Source organism: Polypterus senegalus, chromosome 6, assembly GCF_016835505.1.
Source record: "Polypterus senegalus isolate Bchr_013 chromosome 6, ASM1683550v1, whole genome shotgun sequence".
NCBI classification, from domain to species: domain Eukaryota; kingdom Metazoa; phylum Chordata; class Cladistia; order Polypteriformes; family Polypteridae; genus Polypterus; species Polypterus senegalus.
Window position 1 is genome coordinate 27704529 of NC_053159.1, and position 20495 is coordinate 27725023.

General features: G+C 41.5%; 1 protein-coding gene across 1 annotated transcript in view; it reads right to left on the reverse strand.

Moving 5' to 3' along the window:
- The window catches only part of LOC120530904 (solute carrier family 2, facilitated glucose transporter member 1-like), a 48285-nt gene extending 47551 nt beyond the window's left edge, over positions 1 to 734 (reverse strand). The window contains exon 1 of the mRNA XM_039755691.1: positions 581 to 734. Within this exon, the coding sequence (XP_039611625.1) occupies positions 581 to 598 (18 nt within the window). The 5' untranslated portion in view covers positions 599 to 734. The remainder of the gene's footprint in view (positions 1 to 580) is intronic.
- Positions 735 to 20495: the final 19761 nt, after the last annotated feature.

Sequence of the window (20495 nt, forward strand, 5' to 3'; positions counted from 1 at the left end):
TGCCACCGAGAGTAATGTGCTCCCTCACATCGCCGTTTGATAGAGAGAGGACCACGCTATACTGTAACACACACGGAGCCCCGAATGAGTCAGTCCTCCCTCGTTTTCACTATCAACTCCTACAGGCGCCCACCACACTAAAAGAAACGGAGTAGAACTCGGATAAAGCAGGCAAATAAAAGAAACTATGTGATAAGTTGGAGTCGTTGGGTGAGGAAAATAACAAACGTGACACGGGCGCTGTTGGTATCAATGAAATTAAATCCTGGAGGATGCCGGTGACGAAAGCGCCTCCTCTCAATGTGCCTTTTCCACCAAGATAATCTTACAAGGAAGTTAAAATAAATTCCAATTTCTGCAGTAAACTGTACCCACCTAAACACCTGCCACACTTTTCGACGGTTTACTGAATTAAAAAGCACCGAGAACTGAAACAAGGAGACTTAAGAAAAACATCTCACTGAACTTTACAAAACGGCCATGACGAGAAGAGGAGGCGCGCGGTGATGCCGGAGCACTGGCAGCACAAGGCGTCACAGCCACGCACGCACTCACTCGCGCAAGCGATCAGTAAAATTACCTTTCCACCCGAATCCATTCTTCTTTGTCCAGGCGGGAAGCTTTGGAGACAGATAAAAAAAATCAAAGCAGGTAAGCTTTTCGACCTCTAGCAGCAGAGACCTGAGGAAAGAGATCTTCCCAATCGCTTCTTCCTCCAGACTACAATTTGACGTCCCAGGCATTAATCAGGTTAATATACCGCTGATGACACAATTCTCTCATTGGTCAAGCGGAACTACGTCACGGGGGTGTGTTTGGGCGCCGGCTCTATGTCAACCGTTGATTGGTTATTTTTTTTTGTTACAGAGATGCAAGTACGTGAAGGCTGCAAAAGAAAAAAGAGGAGGTCTATGCTAAAGCAATGAATTAGCGCACGTCCTACACTGTTTAGAAAATATGTGTATAACGTCATACCTTCCTCAGAGTATGGCACCTGGTGTCACCTATTTAGGCTGAATAAAAAGTATTAAAGTTTCATTGTTGAATTCATACAATGCTGTCCGAAGCTGTGCTTCAAGGTGAACAATCGATGACCAGCAAGCACCGGTGGGTCATAAACAGAAGGGGCAGACGGATGTATACGAAAGTGTATTTTCTATCAAATAAAATGAACCCGTTTCTCAGTTTTACGTGGAAGGTAAAGTGGCCTCTGGCGCTGGACGGGCAGCTTGGAGACGTCAGGAACAAGCAAATGTATTTTTCTGGTCAATGAAATCCGCAGAATGATGCAACTTCACTGTAACCCTTTAAACGACAATGTAAAGAGTAAAAACGTGCGAATTCCAATGCAACCATACAAATGGCATCGCTCACAGAAAACTACTAACTCTTCAAATATAAAACAGGCCATCAATTCTTAAACTAATTTTGGTTGGATGTGGTTGAATCTTGGTTTTGCTGTGTTTTGCCTTTTCACCAGTTTGTATCAAAATATTTTTCTTTGTTACATTTGAAATTATTTTAAAGTAAATGGCTGTACAGTACTTTTATGTTATTAATGCATGTCTAACTGAGTAGAATCTTATTATGATATAAAAGTTTTCAAAGTAAAGTATAACAAAAATAGGCTTGATCTGGAGCCTGTCCTGGATGCACTGGGCACAAGGCAGGAAACAGCCTTGGATGGGCTGCATGTTTATTGAAGAGCACACTCCATCCGTCCATCCATTATCCAACCTGCTATATCCTAACATAGGGTCAGGAGGGTCTGCTGGAGCAAATCCCAGCCAACACAGGGCACAAGGCAGGAACAAATGCCCGGGACGGGGCACCAGCCCACCACAGGGCACACACACACACACACCACACACACAAACTTCAAAATTAGTCACAATTAACTTCTCTGTTTTTTGAAAGTGAAAAAAAAAAAAAAACAACTGAATACCCAAAGAAAAACCTAAAGTGACGTGCGGAGAACTTGCAAATTCTACACAGATGGTCTCCTTGTTTAAATAATCTATCTACATGGGAAGTGTAATGAATTTGTTTTCTACAAACTAGATTTACATTAAAATACATCACGGTGGTGCAGCAGTTAGTACAGCAGCTTCACTGCTCTATAGTCCTGGATTCAAGACACTAGAAATTCTTAAGTGATCTGTCTTTTATGTTGCCTGAAAACATTTTAAATATGTTAGTGTTTTAAAAATAACAGGCACTAGATTGTTTTATTATCCATGATTCAGTCATCAGTTGTGGGCACTGAACTAAAATCCCTACTGACAGAGTCACAGCTTTTCATATGTTTAAAAGTTGCCATTATAGTACTGTGTATGCCTTAAATTGCATTCAATTTCATGTGTTTGTATTTGTTCTTCCTGGGCCCTTTGCTAACTGACCACGTGTATCATGACTTATGTGTAATCAGTAGCTACAGTACATATTGAAGCACAGCTTCTAGCTGTGTAATCACCAGCCATAATTTGTTGGCATAATTAAAATGCAACACTCAGAATTAGCTCGGCCCAAAGTGTCCTTGTGCACAAAACTACAGATTTTAAGGTCTTAAAGATCTGGCTTATTGAAATGTGTATACTTACCAGTGAAGACATTAAGCTTAGATGCTATTTACACACAAATGCAAATATTTCAAGAATGAAAGGCAAACTGTTAGAAAATGGCACATTTGCCATCTACAAAAAGACAGATATGCAACACTCTGTTTCCACAGTATCAGACTTTTCAAAGCTATCACTTTAGACAAATTAAAAAGTTTCCAGCTAGCGGGTCAGATTACCCTTTCTTCTAAATATAAAAAGAGTGATTAGTTGTCCAATTACTTCTCTTCTACTGCAGAAAGTAGCTGCATTTATCAAAATGTGTATACACTTCAGGTGAATGCGGTAAAACTGTGGATACCTGATAAGTGTGCTTGCAAATGAATGACACTAATAATATCCCTCTTTTGAATTTGTGTTATCTTTTAATTTGGTGTGCATTTACTTATTTGGCAGACGACTTTATCCAAGGCAACTTACACATCTGAAATACAATTGGTTATTTTTTTTTTCATTTGGCTCACAGGCAGGTGAAGTGACTTGCTCATCATGGTGGCAGTGTCAGAAGCTGAACCCACAACCTGACCGCTGTACCAAATAGCCTAAATGTAATGTCTGGGAATTAAACCCTTGACTCCAGCTTGAAAAGCAGACTTATTAACAATTAGGCCACCAGCGTACACCGCGAGCCGTCCCTTCCATAAGTTGATCACGCGCTGTACGTGGGGCACGTGATCAGAGGATCAAATGGTTGGTGCCGTTGCGGGTTCTCAGACCTCCGCGATTCAAGTGCTCCGCAGGGCAGCCATTTGGATTGCACGTTTTATTTTATCGGCTTGAGATAATAACTCCCACTACAACAGTCTTGAGCATAACGTAACCGGGAGTATCGCGTAACATCGCTTAAGTGTAATGTAAAACATCGACGCAGCGGAGCTTCTGAAGGACTACAGCTCGAGTCAATTGATTTTATTGCTGTGTCATGAATCGTAAAATTAATAATTAATTTTCCATCAACGAGAGATCAACAGCAGTCAGGTGCGCAGAAAAAAAACGAAAGCAGTAAGAAGCAGTTCGTGCTACACTTGTGGCAGGTGTTGTTTAGTTTGTCCACCTTCCAGTAAGCACGTTAACGCTACATCAATGGCCACTACAAAAAAGCTAGCGGTTTACTGCAGCTAATGGAGTAGCATAACGTGTAACAGTTTAACAGATACCATCTGATGTTACTGTACCTGGATGTCTCATGGCTGAGGAGCTCTGCACGTTTTTAAAGGCTACTATACCGTTAGTCAACATGTGAAGTGCTCCGAGTGCCGTTGCATTGAAGGCACGTTTGTAACTTTTACACGCCGGCTCTCTTACTGACTTGTCCGTTACTGGATGAATTGTGGGAAAGTGCCATGCAAGCAACTTTGATATAAAAAAGAACAACTACCTCAGAATAACTTCAATTAGTCATTCATTGTATTGGTAGCTAACATTACTGATTCGATTAATGCATTATTTGCTACACAATGAAGTTTAAATTTATTCATAAGTGTAGTGAAACAGACACATGTTTATTTTTTTTAAATATCTAGATATTCAGCTTCTTTTTGACCTCGTGTTTACCACAATAAGTTTATTAAACACATTCAGTAATAGTATTAGTTTTTATTTTATTGTTATTATTATTAGTATTTTATATATTATTATAAGCAACAGCAGTAGTAGTAGATGTATTTCAAATTATTATCTTTATTAGTAGTAGTACTAATATTGAAATTGTTGTTTTTTGCTGTATCACATGTGACATGTGCTACTCTGGATGTATCAAGTAAGAGAGGATAACATGACAGTGATAACCTGGACTATTATTATTATTATTATTATTATGGGCAGCACGGTGGCGCACTTCCCAGGTCCTCCCTGCATGGAGTTTGCATGTTCTCCCTGTGTTTGTGTGGGTTTCCTCCCACAGTCCAAAGACATGCAGATTAGGTGCATTGGCGATCCTAAATTGTCCCTAGTGTGCTCTTGGTGTGTGTGTTCTGCGGCGGGCTGGCGTCCTGCCTGGGATTTGTTCCTGCCTTGCGCCCTGTGCTGCCTAGGATTGGCTCCAGCAGACCCCCGTGACCCTATGTTAGAATATGACAGGTTGGAAAATGACTGACCATTATTATTATTATTATTATTATTATTATTATTATTATTATTATTATTATTATTATTAACTAATTAGGCCTTCATTTATAAAGGAAACAAATCAAAAAATTGTAGTTAAATCTGTGATGTGTGCTTCTTTGTTTATTATTTATTTACAGATTTATTGTTCAAATTAAAGCTGTTATAAGAAGTACTAATGTAATGGATTCAGGGAATGGTAAGGAGGGAAAACAAAAAGATTCCACTTAGGGCCCCAGTTTGATATCAGCTGCACTGGTCAAATCAATTCAGATTTATTTCAGCTAAAAGTGGACCAAAGTGCTTTATTATAATAAAATTAACAATAGATTTGAAAATTAGTAAAAAATCTAATATATTAGAAAAGGGTAAAAAAGGTAAAAGCAGAGCAAAGTTATGAGCAGTGCCTGACAGTTATCCACCACATTTACCTTACTGTTTAGTGTATTTAGTAACTCTAATGCTTCAAAATTAACCGTTTTAACAGGATTAACAGTTATTCACATTGTGTTTTCTCTGTACCCGTTTCTTGTAGTTTGAGCGAAATCTGTAACTTTGAGCCACAGAGGACTATAAATATCATAGGAGCCGACCACCTCAAGTGCTCTTGTGTACACTAAGACTCGAAAGCAACGACAGATTTGGTGAGTCGATAAGCTGGTGCCGAAAAGGATTAAGCATATGAATTTATGCGTTACTTCATTGACAAAGCGATGCACACTGGCAGCGACTGGGCATCCGAACTTTGCATTTAAGAAATTGACCATGTACATGTACAATGAAACAAACTCGTCATAAAAGCGCCGTATTACAAAGAAATGAAGCCGCCTTTGCTCGGCGTAATGAATCAATCGAATGATGAGCTGGATGGGCGCTGACTCTGCAGCAGTCATCGACGGAAAAAAGGCAGACGGGCAGACGTGAGTAACCTTGGCTGCCAGAGGAGTGCCTAGCAGCACGTTCTGCACGTTAGCTCGACTCGCCCAATCCCGATCGTTCTAAATTTGAGACTAAAGCCATTTCCGACAACTCGGCGGTTGACCTGGCTTATTACGTACAGGCTTCTAATTCTTTTTGAGTACAGCACAGTGTAATATCAGTGTTGTGTACTGAAATGTGATGTGCTCCAGCAATAGAAAACACAAGTCACATTTTCTTTCTTTCTTTCATGCTGGTTTAATTGAATAGCATTTCACCTAATGAGATATGACAAATATCTAGAAATAAAGACAAACCTTTTAGGCTAATAATTAGACATCATGCAAACAACCCGACTGATTCCGCAGCTTCTTTTATTCACCGACGCGTTTCCTGAGGCCGCTTTTTTATTACGGTTATCACTTGGTAGCCATAAAATATGGTGGTCCCCGTGCTGACCGCTTTTCAAAGCGGGCTGATATTAATAACCTAAAACCATCACGACAGCGCGTCTCTGTACTGGGGTGCGCGTAGAGGGGTGAGGTGGGTGGGTGGGTGGTCTCTTTGGTTGTGGATTGGGGGAGGCAGGGCTCGGCGAGTGTGATGAAATATCGCAGACCCCGAGTGAATCTGTGCTGAGTATGAACGTGCGCTCTGCACGTAGAATGAAGAAATTCTCGAATATCACGGACATGTGCAGTTGAATTATTTCGTGCACCATTCCAGCACACATTCATTACTTTTTCAATTTTAACTTTGAAGTCAAAAGTAATTTTTCGGCATACGTTCCTGTAACACACACCATAAAAATTCCCGTCAGACACATTAAATAACCCATTTATTTTCACAGGAAAAACAGTACCACAGTTAAACGGTTGCAATCTTTTTTTAACAATTAAACCAAATACCAATTGTTGTAGGCCTAATAATGCACGAATTTTTATAATTAATTGTATTATCCCAGACTCACAGGGACGCTGTATTAAAACACTGAATGTCTGTAGAAATATTTTGTAGGAAAGTATTGTAGCGTCTTCCAGACGTAATGACGATCCTAGACGGTCACTTGGTTAGTTCCCTCTTTATTAAACACAAACATAAAAAATGGTTGCTGTTGGCCACAACTCCGCCGAACAGACAGCAATCCAAAAACAAAACTCTCTTAGCTAGGGGCGACAAGATCGTCCTCCACTCCTCCTTTTTCACAGCGCTCCCCCCCGCCTCGGCTCCACCCCCTCATCCCTCCGGAACCTCCTTTACCTTCCACTCTATTACAGTCCATCAGAAATAACAGGGACAACAGAATAAATAACTGAGAGGGATGTAAATCACAGAACACAAACTGCAGAACAGAACTCTACAATAAAGAACAGAACGCTACAGTATTAAGGAGCCAATGCCGTTTACTGTTTTCATTTTGTTGATATTAGCAATACGTTGCTTTATGCGTCTCAACATTTTTTGATGTTGTGAATTAAATTGTTTTAAACGTAAACTTACAATTTTTTTAATTAATTTATTCAAATCGAACAGGATGACTTTACTCCAAACATCTTTAGATATAATACGCTACAATGGCTGTTCATTTGTCTGCCCAGGATTTTAAATTACCTGTAGCTCGCAAACCGTTTGAACTATTAACCTGAAATCTGGTACACATATACAACGTGACGTCTGCTACTCGCTTTCGGGGTGATGATTGACCTCCAAGTTTATTCCTCTTTTTATTTTATTTTATTGTAGAATCAACTCTCGGTAGCGGCCAGAACGGCGGCCTAGCGGCACATGCGTATACCAGGCACCATTCTTATCCCTATCACCTTCGCCGTCACTTCCCCTATCTCTTCCTATTTTAAATCATTCTTGGGGCAGATTGAAGACTTGAGTGCCAGCTTAAGTGAAAAATTAAAGAAAACGAACTAAGCAATTGCAATACAAACACTGACTTCATCGGTTTCAACTCAAAAAGAAGCAGACGAAAGAAGAAAAGAAGCAGGCTGTTAGGGTGGAGAAAAGAAGAGCTGCTCAAGAAGCAGCAAGCACATCCGCCTTTGAGCAAATGAATGCTAAACGTACAGAGAAAGAGGATGAAAACTAGGAATGCTCAAGTCAAGTGTATTTGCGCCATTACTGGTAATTTTATAATTACATAAATGTCTTTTGGGCAGAGCTGTAATTCTACAGGCATCTTATGTTCATTCAACTGAAACTGACGATGCCTGGTGCGATTGTTCCTGCCCTGCGCCACGCTTGCTGGGATAGGTCTGTTCTGGATAAGCAGGTTTAGAAAATGGGAGGATTGGTGGGTGGCACAGGGGCTTTACAGTTTATCCACTTCTAATATGGTCGGCATCATTTCATTGAATATCACAAGGTTCATGTGGTGTCTGTTTAAACAAGGCAAACACATTTTATTGATATCGAGACCCCCACACACTTGACAAGTGAACAGGGTTCATCCCTGAAGTGGGGGATTGTTGAACATTTCTCAATGGGCAGAAATGGTTTTGGGTAGAGCGCGGTTTTTATGATCCTTTCTGTACTTTTCTTTCTTGCATTTTTCATTTATACAGAGTCAATAAAAGGTAGCAGTACATTTTTAAGTGCACACTGCATGTGGCCATCAAGGTGGCTCTGGGCTAATCTGTCACCCACATGCTAGCAAACTTGCGGCACTCCCTGCATCACATTCCTCTTCTTCATGTGGCAGACAGACGGCCATGTCACACATTAATGACACTGTCTAATGTCACTGATGAGTGTGTTTGGACAGTTAGGTGTCAAGAGGAAAACCGAAAGAAAGAAACCTCAGTAGATTTAAGATACATCTGTTTAATAAAATAGAATTAGAAAAAACAAAACTTAGGTGTCAGAAGATGGTTATTTGCCAAGTTAATCGGTATAAAGAAAATTTCTAAGAAAATGTTTCTGTTTTTGGATTAACCTTATGGACAATGAATTATCACACAATATAAGTGGGTGCAATCAACATAACTAACATGCAACAATTTGTTTGAACAAAACCAATTAATCATTTTTAATTGAAGCAAGTTAAAATAAGGTGGCACAGTGGCACAGTGTTAGTGCTGCTGCCTCGCAGTAAGGAGACCTGGGTTTGCTTCCTGGGTCCTCCTTGCGTGGAGTTTGCATGTTCTTCCCGTGTCTGTGTGGGTTTCCTCTCACAATCCAAAGACATGCAGGTTAGGCACATTGGTGATCCTAAATTGTCCCTGGTGTGTAAGTGTGTGTGCGCTGCAGTGGGCTGGTGCCTTGTGTTGGTTGGGATTGGCTCCAGCAGACCCCCGTGACCCTGTAGTTAGGATATAGTGGGTTGGATAATGGATGGATGGAAGTTAAAATAACTCCAATTAATGACATTAACCACATTTACTATACTGCATGAGTAATTCATTTGGTTAGTGGTAAATTTAGCACAATGAACTGAGTTTGAATTACTCGATCCATTTATGCAGAACGTTTACTGTTCCTGAAACTAATAATTTTTTGAATGTGAGGTGGCCTGTTCTGGCAGTAGCAGCCAGACCTGAATAGAAGGGTTCACTGTATAAGCTCTCTCTCTTTATAGCGCAGAGCCCTTTGCCAAACCCAGAACATTCACATCATCTTGAGGATCCATCTGTGCAACCATTCCTGGTACCACTTGTCACGACTGGGTCACAGAATTGCACAGAAACACAGGAGATTGTAGAAACAGGAACTTTATTCAAACACTTCAAACAAACGTGTCTTTCAGAAGTAAAACGTTCTCCGTGTGTAGTTAGTTCTCAATTAAAAGAATAGGCAAACATTATAGGGGTGCACAATGGGAGCGGGACCCCCAAGAGTAGCAGAAGATGTCTGGGGGACGAGAGAGAAACAAAGCAATCAGCCAAGAGGACAGGTGCTCTTCAGGTTTTTAAGTATACAAAGTGTGGCAGGAGTAGCATATCACGCGAAAGAGCAGTCCAGTAAGTAAGGGAGCAAAGAGAAGGTAATAAATTGCATTTATTCCCATTGTATCAGTATTTAGGAGGGGTGTCCATGTTTTCTAGGGGTGCGTTCAGCTCCCCTGTTCACAAAATACTGTATATAAAATCCAACGTCTGTCTGTCTGTCTGTCCGCTTTTCACACAAGAACTACTTAACAGATTTAGATCGGGTTTTTTTTCTATAACTTGCTTGAACATTCTGGTTGATTCTGCTCCTTCTCTCTTTGCGCTATGTATCATAGTTTGTTCAGTGCCAATTTATTTGCTCTAATCTAGGGGAGCCGAGGGGACACACACATCAGCCTCAGGACGTATCTTGCATTGGCTTAGTTAGCGAACAACAGAACTACTTAACGGAATTAGATTGGGGTTTTTTTCTATAATGTGCTTGTACATTCCGGTTGATTTTGCGACTTCTTTCATCGCGCAGGGGTTCATGAGGTCGCTGGAAAGGGGTGGGTGATGCTCCCGATATCAAAGGGATGAAGGTCCAAGTATCTAGAGTCCTGGTGCTTCAAGGCTTGCTATATGGTTGTGAGACATGGACGCTATGAGATGAAGAGATGAAGACTCCTTTGGTACTGTGTTTCTTCGGAAGATCCTTGGGTACCGCTGGTTTGACTTTGTGTCAAATGAGAAGTTGCTCATGGAGTCCTGAATGAGGCACATTACCTGAATTGTGAGGGACCATCAGTTATGGCCATGTGGCGTGTTTCCCTGAGGGTGATCCAGCTCGTAAGATCCTTATTTTTGAGGACCCGAGTGGCTGGACCAGGCCAAGGGGACACCCACGTAACACCTGGCTGTGGCAAATAGAGGGTCATTTCTTGAGGGTGGTACTGGACCGCTTGTCTGCCTGGGGGTTTGCCAACCGGGATCCCAAGCTGTTTCGTCATGTGGTGGGTGCGGAAACGCAATGTACCTGTGCATGCTCCCCGACTTGATTTGACTTGACATAGTTAAATGATGGGTAATAATAATAAAATGCCACATCATAGTCCCCCATTAATGCCACACTCAATTTCCATAATTATTAGTTAGGTGGGTAAGTCAACTGCAGCCAATTTGCCTGCCAGTGAATGAAGCCATGAAAATAAACAGATTTCATGTCATATGTGGACATTTTAACAAAACAAACAAAAATAAGACTCTTAACAGCACACAACTCCCCTGCCTGTGAAAGTGTGAGTGTATCAGGCAGCAGGGTGTCCTCAGTAAAAGCACTCAATGTAGTTTCCTTGCACTTTTCAAGCCATTGTTCTTCATGTATGGTGCGGCAGTGCTTAGGGTTAGTGCTGCTGGACAGCTCACTGTTCTGTGGACCTGAGTTAGGTTTACGTGTTTATAAGCCAGAGTCCCACCTACCGTTCATATAGCACTGTAGGTCAACTGGTGAGTTTGAAGGGGCCCTGACCCTAGACTTGAGAAACTGAACAGATGGATAATGGATGGATACGATATGAGGGGGTACCCAAAAATAACCAGAACTGAAAAAAAGATAATTGTTTTAATAATTTTTACTTACTAAAACTTTAGTGTGAATGAATGCACTTGTCCCAAAGGTTTTCCCACTGGTGCAAACCTTTATGGAATTGCTGAAGAGGAACGTTGTTCAATGCCCACAGTGATTTTTCTTTGACTTCTTCCACTGTACAAAAACGCTTTCCTTTTGAGTTCTTTTTTCATATGCAGGAACAAGAAGAAGTTGCACGCAGCAAAGATCAGGCGAGTAGGGAGGGTGGTAAGAACTCCAAGACACACAAGTCAATTTTAGAAATCTCTTCAATAGTCTGACAAAGATCTTTGTAAATTGCATTGCGAACTTTTTCAACATTTTCGTCATTCCTAATTGTGGAAGGTCAGCCCAACCTTGATTGGTCTTCAAGTGACATTTGCCTTCATTTGAAACGCAAAAACCACTCGTAGTTCTGTGTTTTACTTAAAGCTTCCTCATTGAAAGCAGTTTCAAGCATCACTACAGTTTCAGCAGCTGTTTTCCCTAAGAGAAAACAAAATTTAATACAAACTCGCTGTTTTTTATGATCACCCATCACAAAAATCACAGAAAATGTTTAATAAGCACCAAGAAAAACTGACACGGAAAGGCATATGAACAATACAGAGCAATGCCACTTGGCAGACTACATCAAGTCTGCTACACCAAGCAGTGAAATTCGCAACTAAGTCAAGATTGGTGCTCCAGGTACAGGTTATTTTTGGGTATCCCCTCGTATGTTTTAAACAGCTATAAAAACACACACAGCACATTATTAGGAACACATGTACACCGGCTTGTCCATGTAAGTATCTAATCACAGCCTAATGCATAAAATCAAGCACATATAAACAGCCCGTGAATGGCAGCTCATCAGATTGAAATGCCTTGTTGAATAGAAAGGTCGGAGGAGAATGGTGAGCCTGGTTTGAACTGACAGAAATGCTACGGTAACTTTGATAATCACTTTGCACAACTGTGGGGAGTAGAAAAGCATTTCAGAAGGCACAACACGTCACATTTTGAAGCCACGTTGGGTTCTAATACTGTCAGCCAAGAACAAGAATCTGAGGCTGTGGTTGCCAGAGCTCCATCAAAACTGAACAGGTGAAGACTGCAAAACAGAGCCTGTTCTGATGAATCTCAGTTTCTGCTGAGACACATGGATGGCACAGTCCGAATTTGGCACCAACCCAATGAATTCATGAGTCCAACATGCCTTGTGTCAACAGTCCAGGCTGCTGGTGCAGTGGTGTGACAAATGTTTCCTTGGTACACTTTGGACCTGCCATTGCCTATCTGAGTATTATGGCTTACCATGTGCATCCTTTTGTGGCCACAGTGTACGCATCTTCTAATGGCTACTTCCAGCATGATAATACACCGTGTCACAAAGTAAACGTCACCTCAAACTGGTTTCATACATAATATGAAACATAATACATATTATATGATACATAATATACATAATAATACATATTTCTGTATTATAATAAAAAAATCTTGAAAGGAGACGAGACGTGACTTTTTCAGAGAGATAATTTCATGTCCCGCGAGACAAGACTTTGTGCCAAGAGATTTAACCACGCCTGGAGCCGGAGATAAAAGACAAAGAGTAGATGACAATGTTGGCGAGATATACTTGCAGAGCAGGTTAGAGATAATGGAAGTACGAAAATTCGAAAGGATCAAAAAAAGATCGCATTAGTGCAAACAAAGGGAAATTATTAGTCAGTAAAATAACGGAACATCGAAAAGAGGTTGAATATATTGTTCGGATTTAAACTTTACGTCGGAGACTTGTAGATCATCTAATTCGTGTTGCCATCAGGGAAAAGTAGTGTTTCTTCCCAATGAAGAGATGTATCCACGAGAATTAAAAAATTGGTTGTTTGGTGAAAGTGAAATCCCACGAGAGAAAATTTCAAGCCGTGCGAGACAAGACTTTATGCAAAGAGATTTGGAAAAGTCCTGCCCACATCTAAAACATTTACAACCACGCACACTGTTTAATCATTTCTCATTTGTGTGAATAGTATTGTCAGACACAGTTCGTGTAGAGAGAAAGAAACGATATTCACTCACAGGCAGTTATACGTTGCGTTGTCACGATGTAATTCCAAACACGGAATCAAAATTCAATACGATATTGAGGAAAAGGTAAAAGCGAAAAGAGATCGAATATATGGACATGGGTGATATGACAAAAGTATGTAGATATTGTTTGGCTTTAAACTTTAAGTCGGAGACTTGTCGATCGTCTAATTCGTGTTGCCATCAGGAAAAAGTAGCGTTTCTTCCCAATAAAGAGGCATATCCGTAAGAATTAAAAGTTTTGTTGTTTGGTGAAAGTGAAATCCACCTACACAAGCGGCAGAGATGTGAAGTTCCTGGTGCATAGCGCAGGTAGGGGGGTTGTTGAGCGAAGCGAGCAGGGGGTGAAGCCCCCTAGTAATACATAATAATAGGAGGTACAACAAAGATGAATAAATACAAACATTTGAACAATATAACATGAGCCTTGAAAAACACAAAAATTACAACATATACCGTATATACTTGCGTTTAAGTTCTCCCACGGATAAGTCGGGGCTTGATTTTATCGTATAATTTCTGGTATTTTATAATGTCGGTCGTATAAGTCAAATGCACAAAACTCACACTATTGGTCCAAAAGATTACGATATGCTAACGTCCACCTGCGAGAGTAACCATGGAACACACAGCCTTTTTTTTTCTGTATATTGTGCCTATGTGACCTCACAGTAACACCTGATCTATTCTGAAGCGTGTTGCGTTTTTTGTATCTCACACCCTCATACACCTTTATCATAAGAGCATCCCTTATCTACAATAGAGGGTTTGATCAGAAGAAAATATGAAGCTGTTTTTAAATTAAAAGTTGTTGAAGTGGCGAAGGAAATGATAACTGCGCTGCTGCAACAGATGTGTCAGAGAAACTGGTGCGAAATTGGAGGAGGCAAGAACATGTAAAAAAATTAATTATCATATTTTTGAATGGGCGTATAAGTCAGGGTCTGATTTTATGATCGATTTTTCGGGCTTCAAGACCCGACTTGTATGTGAGTATATACGGTAAATGATACTCAATTGGTAAACCATACAGACGGAGATGGCACAGTATGAAATGACTGTGAATTATTTATTATTACTCAAGTGTTCAACACAAACATTTGCGGAATTTCTTTGCAGAGAATTGAGAAGAAGTGACGTTAACATATACGCTTTTTGCGTGATGTAGTTCGTGAGATCCGTACACATAAATGCACGTGAGGTTGCAGAGGTTACCGTGATACTAAAGGCGAATGCAAATGTCCACTTGTAATACAATAACAAATGCTTATAGTTTAGTATAGTATAGTGTGTAAAGACCAGCCCTGACACAGACAGACATAGGACACGGGTTCAAAGCACACAAGTGGATTTTATTTTCTTTTTCTCTTGTGGGAAACACTTTTTCCATTCCCCACAAGTATAACACACAGTCCCCAGCACAACACAAAACTCTTTTCTCTTTCTTTCTTCTCCAGTCTCCCTCTGGGTAGCTTCACCCTCCTCCTCCTGACTCTGGCTCCCAGAGTAGTGGCTGCTGGCTCCTTTTATAATGTACCATTATACACCCGGCAGCACTACCGGGTGTGGTGGAAGTCCTGCTCTGTAGGGCTCAGCAGCAGCTATAGCACCCCCTGGCGGCGCCCACAGATCCCCACAGGGCAGCACCAAACTCCAACTCCCATGAAGCCCTACGGGAGTCCTAGACACCACCGCAACCCAGAGGGGCTGCCATCTAGTGTTCTGGGGTAGGTACTGTCCTGACCAGGCTTGCTCCCCCGGTTCATACAAGAGAGTGTTATTTATTAACAGCAAGTCACAACATACATAGATTAGCATGTGGCCCCTGCGTTAAGACTGCCCTGGCACTACCCAAGTATTAATATGTTATTCCTGACAATTTGCTTGGTGTACATACACATTTCTTAAAATTTTATAATATTCTTAGACCTGCTTAATCTATTTAAGGGTCACACTGGGTGGACACAGGATCAAATCCCAGCAAAGTTTAGGACAAACCAGAGCTCACCCAAACTCACACTGGGTGAATTTAAAAAGACAATTTAACCCAACATATGTGTCTTTGGGATGAGGGAAATGAAATATGAATAGGATACGTGGGGAAAAAATAAAGGACATGCAAACTCCTCACTGCCAGCAACTGGACGCAGAACGTGAAGCCAAGGCGCTTGGTCCACGAGGACCTCACTTTAAACTGAAAATGTTAGGACACACTGGGACCCTTGAGACGCCTAACTCTGTGCTGTACTTGACTGCTGTTATGTAAGCGGCACTGAGAACATGAAATGTGTGGCTGACACACAAAAGTGTCACTGGAGTCAAGGAACAAAAATGTGACTGAATTCAAATGCTGTTGCTCTGGAAACAAACTGTGCATATTTCTATGCTATGGTTTTATTTTCAAATATAATTTAGACACTGAGAAATATTGTATAATCTATGACACTCAATGCACAAAGTAAAATTACTGGAAACATTCAAGATTCGTGTTTAAAAGTAGCCAGAATGATAAGGAGAGATATTCTGATGTGGAAGTGGCATTTTATTTTGTGACGTAACTCTGACAGGCGGAGTGGTGGCTCTGAGGCTCGGGGTCTGCACCAGAAATCGGACAGTTGCCAGTTTGAATTCTGTAAATGGCAGTAGTAAGCAAGGCCCCTTAATCTGCAATTTCTCCATCCTGGGTAAGTCGTTAACCTGCAAGCAGGTCCTCCAACCTGCAGGGAGAACTTGGGGGTCGGTGGCAGGAATGGCACACCAGCCACTGTAAAAAAAAAAACAAAAAACCTCACACTGTCCCATTCCATTCAAACTAGTGTGGTGCCCATTGCACGGCAGTGTTGGGGTCCTAAGTTGGGATCCTGAGGCAGTTCATCATGTGGCGGGTGTGGCAATGCGCTCTATCAGTGCAACCTCCTCCTCTGATAGAGAGAGAGCGCTGTAAGGAAATGCTTTACAAGAACACTAACATCAACTTTTGTTGACATTTTGTAGTCTTAATTTAAGATAGTACATTATTACATAAGATAGCGTTGACCTTAATTTCCAATTTTTCCAGGCATTATTGTCATGTAGCCTATTGCTACATTGACACTTACAATTATAAGGATTAAAAGGATAGGTTAGAAATAGCTTGCTCTCTCTCCCCCTCCTGCCCCGCAATATTGCCTCCCCTCATGAGGCTAGATCACACTTCACGAAGTCCCCGTCCTCTGACAATACCTAGAGACAGAGCACGTCCAAAACAAAACAAGAATACTAACATCATCTTTTCCAAGAAACCAAAAAGCCACACCATAAATGAGGAAATACAGAAATGAGTCAAGGACAAAAAGGGATGAGGACGGCTGAAGAGAAGAAAATGAAGTGCTGATTCATGACTCCTATTAATGTGAGTTGTATGTAACTGTTGTTTTTCCTTTTGTGATGTTTGTTGGTTGGCATGAATAAGGCGAGGACTTTCCCTGGTACTGCCCATCCATCCATCCATTCATCAGCTTTATTATCCTGTTCAGTATTACAGTTAGCTAAGGCCAGTGCTGATGCCACTCAGTCGCTGGGCACAATGACACCCTCAAATGTCCGAGCCATTTATAGCTTGTCTTTGGACTGCCATTTTACAGAATGAATTGCACCAAGAAAAGCAAGCAAGCAGTGCAGCCGAGTCGCAGGTGTCGTCTCTGCCTTCTTCGTTCCTTTGTATTTTTTCTTACAGTCTGTGCCATGTGACGCCCGGGTTCGTTCAGCCGCCCTAACCCCGACACAGACGGGCAGGACACAAATTGCCACACAGTACATGGTTTATTTACAAAAGACAGTTCAGCACAGATCTGCAGCACAGCCCTTCCGCCTCCACTTCTCCACACAAGTTTTGTCCTCCACTTCCTCCAGACTCTGGACATTGAGTGGTGGCGACTGACAAGGAAGGAGTCCAGGTACCCAACAGGTACCCAACCTCTGGGTGTGGTGGAAGTGCTGCCAAATAGGGCCCTGTAAACATCCAGGTGCCCAGCATGCTCATTACCCATAGCCCCCAGGGAGAAACGGTCTTGAAAATACTCTCTTCCCCCGGTCATTCCATAATCAGGGCGTCCCGGCCGTCGACCACAATCAATAAAGAGACATGTCAACACGCATATCAGATCTCACTGTCCTCAGAGTCTCTCGGTGTGACTGCTCTACACCCGTTTTGTTTGGCATCGAACAGACCCACCCAACAGTGTTGTCACAGAGTGCGTTTGTTTGGAAAGCTTTGCCTCTCCTTCGCTTTCTGTTAATGTTTGCACTATGCGTCACAAACTGAGATCTGCAAATGCTTCTGGACAGAATCTGGAGTTATGGAGAGAACAGAAATCTACCATCTGTCTCTTCACTCCTGGGGCTTAATCAGAAAGTCAACAATTCCGGTTTGGGGTGAACTGTGTAATCTTACAGCTGCAGTTGCATGAATTTAGGAATCTAAAGGTCCCCCCAATACTAAGGCGTTCATCATAAAGTCAAGTGTTCACACTAAAGTGGAATTAGGACAAAGGTCATTACTGAGGGGATAATGGCAACTTGAAAATGCACATTGAGTTTGGTTCAAAATTCCAACTATAACGTACCATGGTTCTTAACTGGAGGAGCCAATCAAAAAATAATCTTTCATTATTTCACTTAAATCAAAAGCTGAAAAAATTACATGAGGTGTACCCAATAATTATAACTGTGGCAACTTTAGAAATATATAAAACTAGCCAACCCGCGGCGTACCATACGCCGCATAATCAGGCCGGTTTTTTAATGATTTTTAAGCACAGGGAGAAAATTAACATTTGAAAAATCGGTAATGTTATAAATCAGCAAGAAAAGCAACATTGTAACAATGCACGGAACGAACCAACACACAATCGTCCGTGACTGAAAACTGGCGGACCACCATTGCTCATGTGCCCACCTCCAACTCGTCACTTGAGTCGTTGTCGTCTTTGCACAGTCCACATGCACCTGTGACTCACGTAGACTTTTCATTGCTCTGTGCGGTTTTGGCTGCTTTTCTATATATAATCCACCAAGACACCCGACCACGGTAGTAGCGCGAATTGCTGTATGTAGCGTGTGAAACAGTTTGCTATGGTGCACGCGGCCGTGCGTCATAACCGAAAACTCGGTTTTTAAAGACTGCTCGGTTTTTAAAGACTGCTTACTTCATTGTGTTTTAACTTCAGTTGTAAAGGATTGTTTTAAGGATCCCATGGGATACCCCTCGCAAACCGTTTTACATGCTGCATATGGCGATTCACCTCCGCGAGAAACATGCCTCTATGAACTGTCAACGTGGCTCGGAGGTGCATGTGGCCTCTACGAAAGACAAATATAAATGACGCTGTTTTTTCTGTGTCATTGCATCCGAGTTGGTGGGCGTGGCTCCTTCCTGCGTGCGCCATAGGTGTCTTACTTGTCGGCGGCTTAGTGAATCCACACCCCTTCCTGCGTGCTTTCCATGGGTGTCTTGCCTTAGTAAATTATATATATAGATGCTTTTAGTCAGATGAACACCATATGTGGGAATCTAGTCTACTGTACAAGCATCAGGCACAAGGTAGGAATCACCTCTAGATAGGCTGCCCACACACATCCACATCAGGCCATTTTAGAGTCACAACACATGTCTTTGGGATGTTGGAGGAATACTTACACAGACAGACATGGGGACAAGCATCAGACTCCATACTTACATCACCAGGGTACGGAATCTCAGACCCAGCAAGCTGAATCTACGAGACACCGCCATATTGCTCGCTAGAAATACAGTATAATTCATTTTTAAGGTGGAATCAGAAACCTAACATTTCAGATGACAGAAGACATTACATCTTCTAAACTGGCTTCATACTCCTGTACCCTGAAAAATTATAGAAACAAATTAGACAAGTACTAAAAATAATATGCTAAAATAGCAGACAGCATCAGTTTATGAAAGGAAGATCTTGTGAAAACAATCTCTTAAGATTTTATGAACAGGCAAATGTCTGTCTGTCTGCTTTTCACGAGAGAACTACTTAACGAATTTAGATTGTTTTTTTCTATAATTTGCTTTAACATTCCAGTTGATTTTGCAACTTCTCTCATTGCGCTAAGTACAGTATAATGGTTCACTTGCGGTACCGATTTATTTGTGTGAATCTGAGAGATATGGGGCGGGGCCCTCCTTACTCACGCTCCAGCTTCGGGGAACACCTTACTTCCACTTAGCTAGCGAACGAGAGAACTACTTAACAAATTTAGATCGAGATTTTTTTCTATAATTTGCTTGAACAGTCCGATTGATTTTGCGATTTCTCTCATTTTGTTCTGTATCATAGTTCGCTTGTGGTACCGATTTATTTGAGCGAATCCAAGAGATGCACAGTGGGCTGAGGGAAGGGGGCAGAGCCCTCCTTACTCACGCACCAGCCTCGGGGCGTACCTTACCTCCACTTAGCTAACGAACAAGAGAACTACTTCATGGATTTAGATTGGATTTAGATTCTGGTTGATTTTGTGACATCTCTCATTGCGCTATGTATCATTGTTTGCTTGCTGGATCAATTTATTAGCACTAAACCGAGAGAGAGGCTGTGGATCAAGGGAAGTGGGAAGCGTGACGTTAGGAGTAGGCAGTTGGGTTGGCCCTCCTCACTCACAACACCAGCCTCCGTTCGAGTCAGTCTACCTCTGTGTTTTGGAGCTTACCTTGCCTCCACATTTCTAGCAATATCTGGTTGTTTATTGATTTTTTAAGTTTCTCCTGTTTGACTGCTATGCGGGTGGAACTGCGGGGGGCAGCTAGAAAGACATATAACATCATTTATTTAGACTTTTCAAAGAACCTTTGATACAGTCCCACACCAAAGAATAATTCTGAATGCTAGAAGCTGGATGCATCAGCGGTAACCTACAAAACAGTTAACCGGCAGGAGACAAAGAATACAGATAAGAGGAGAATGCTCTGTGGGGAGCGAGAGCACCAGTGGAGTCCCTCAGGGGTCTGTCCTGGAGCCATTATGTTTTCTGATTTACATTAATGACACACATCTTGTTATAGTTACTAAACTTGGGGAATTCACAAATGCAGTTTAACATATAAAAGTGCAAAGTGCTACACGTGGGCCAGAGGAACATCAATCATAAATACAAGATGGGAAACGCCGTCCTATAAGAAGCAATCTCTAAAAAGGATTTATGGGGTTATGTTGACCCAACATTTTTGTCATCTAAGGAAATGTTAGGTTATTTCATTAAAAACGTTGAATA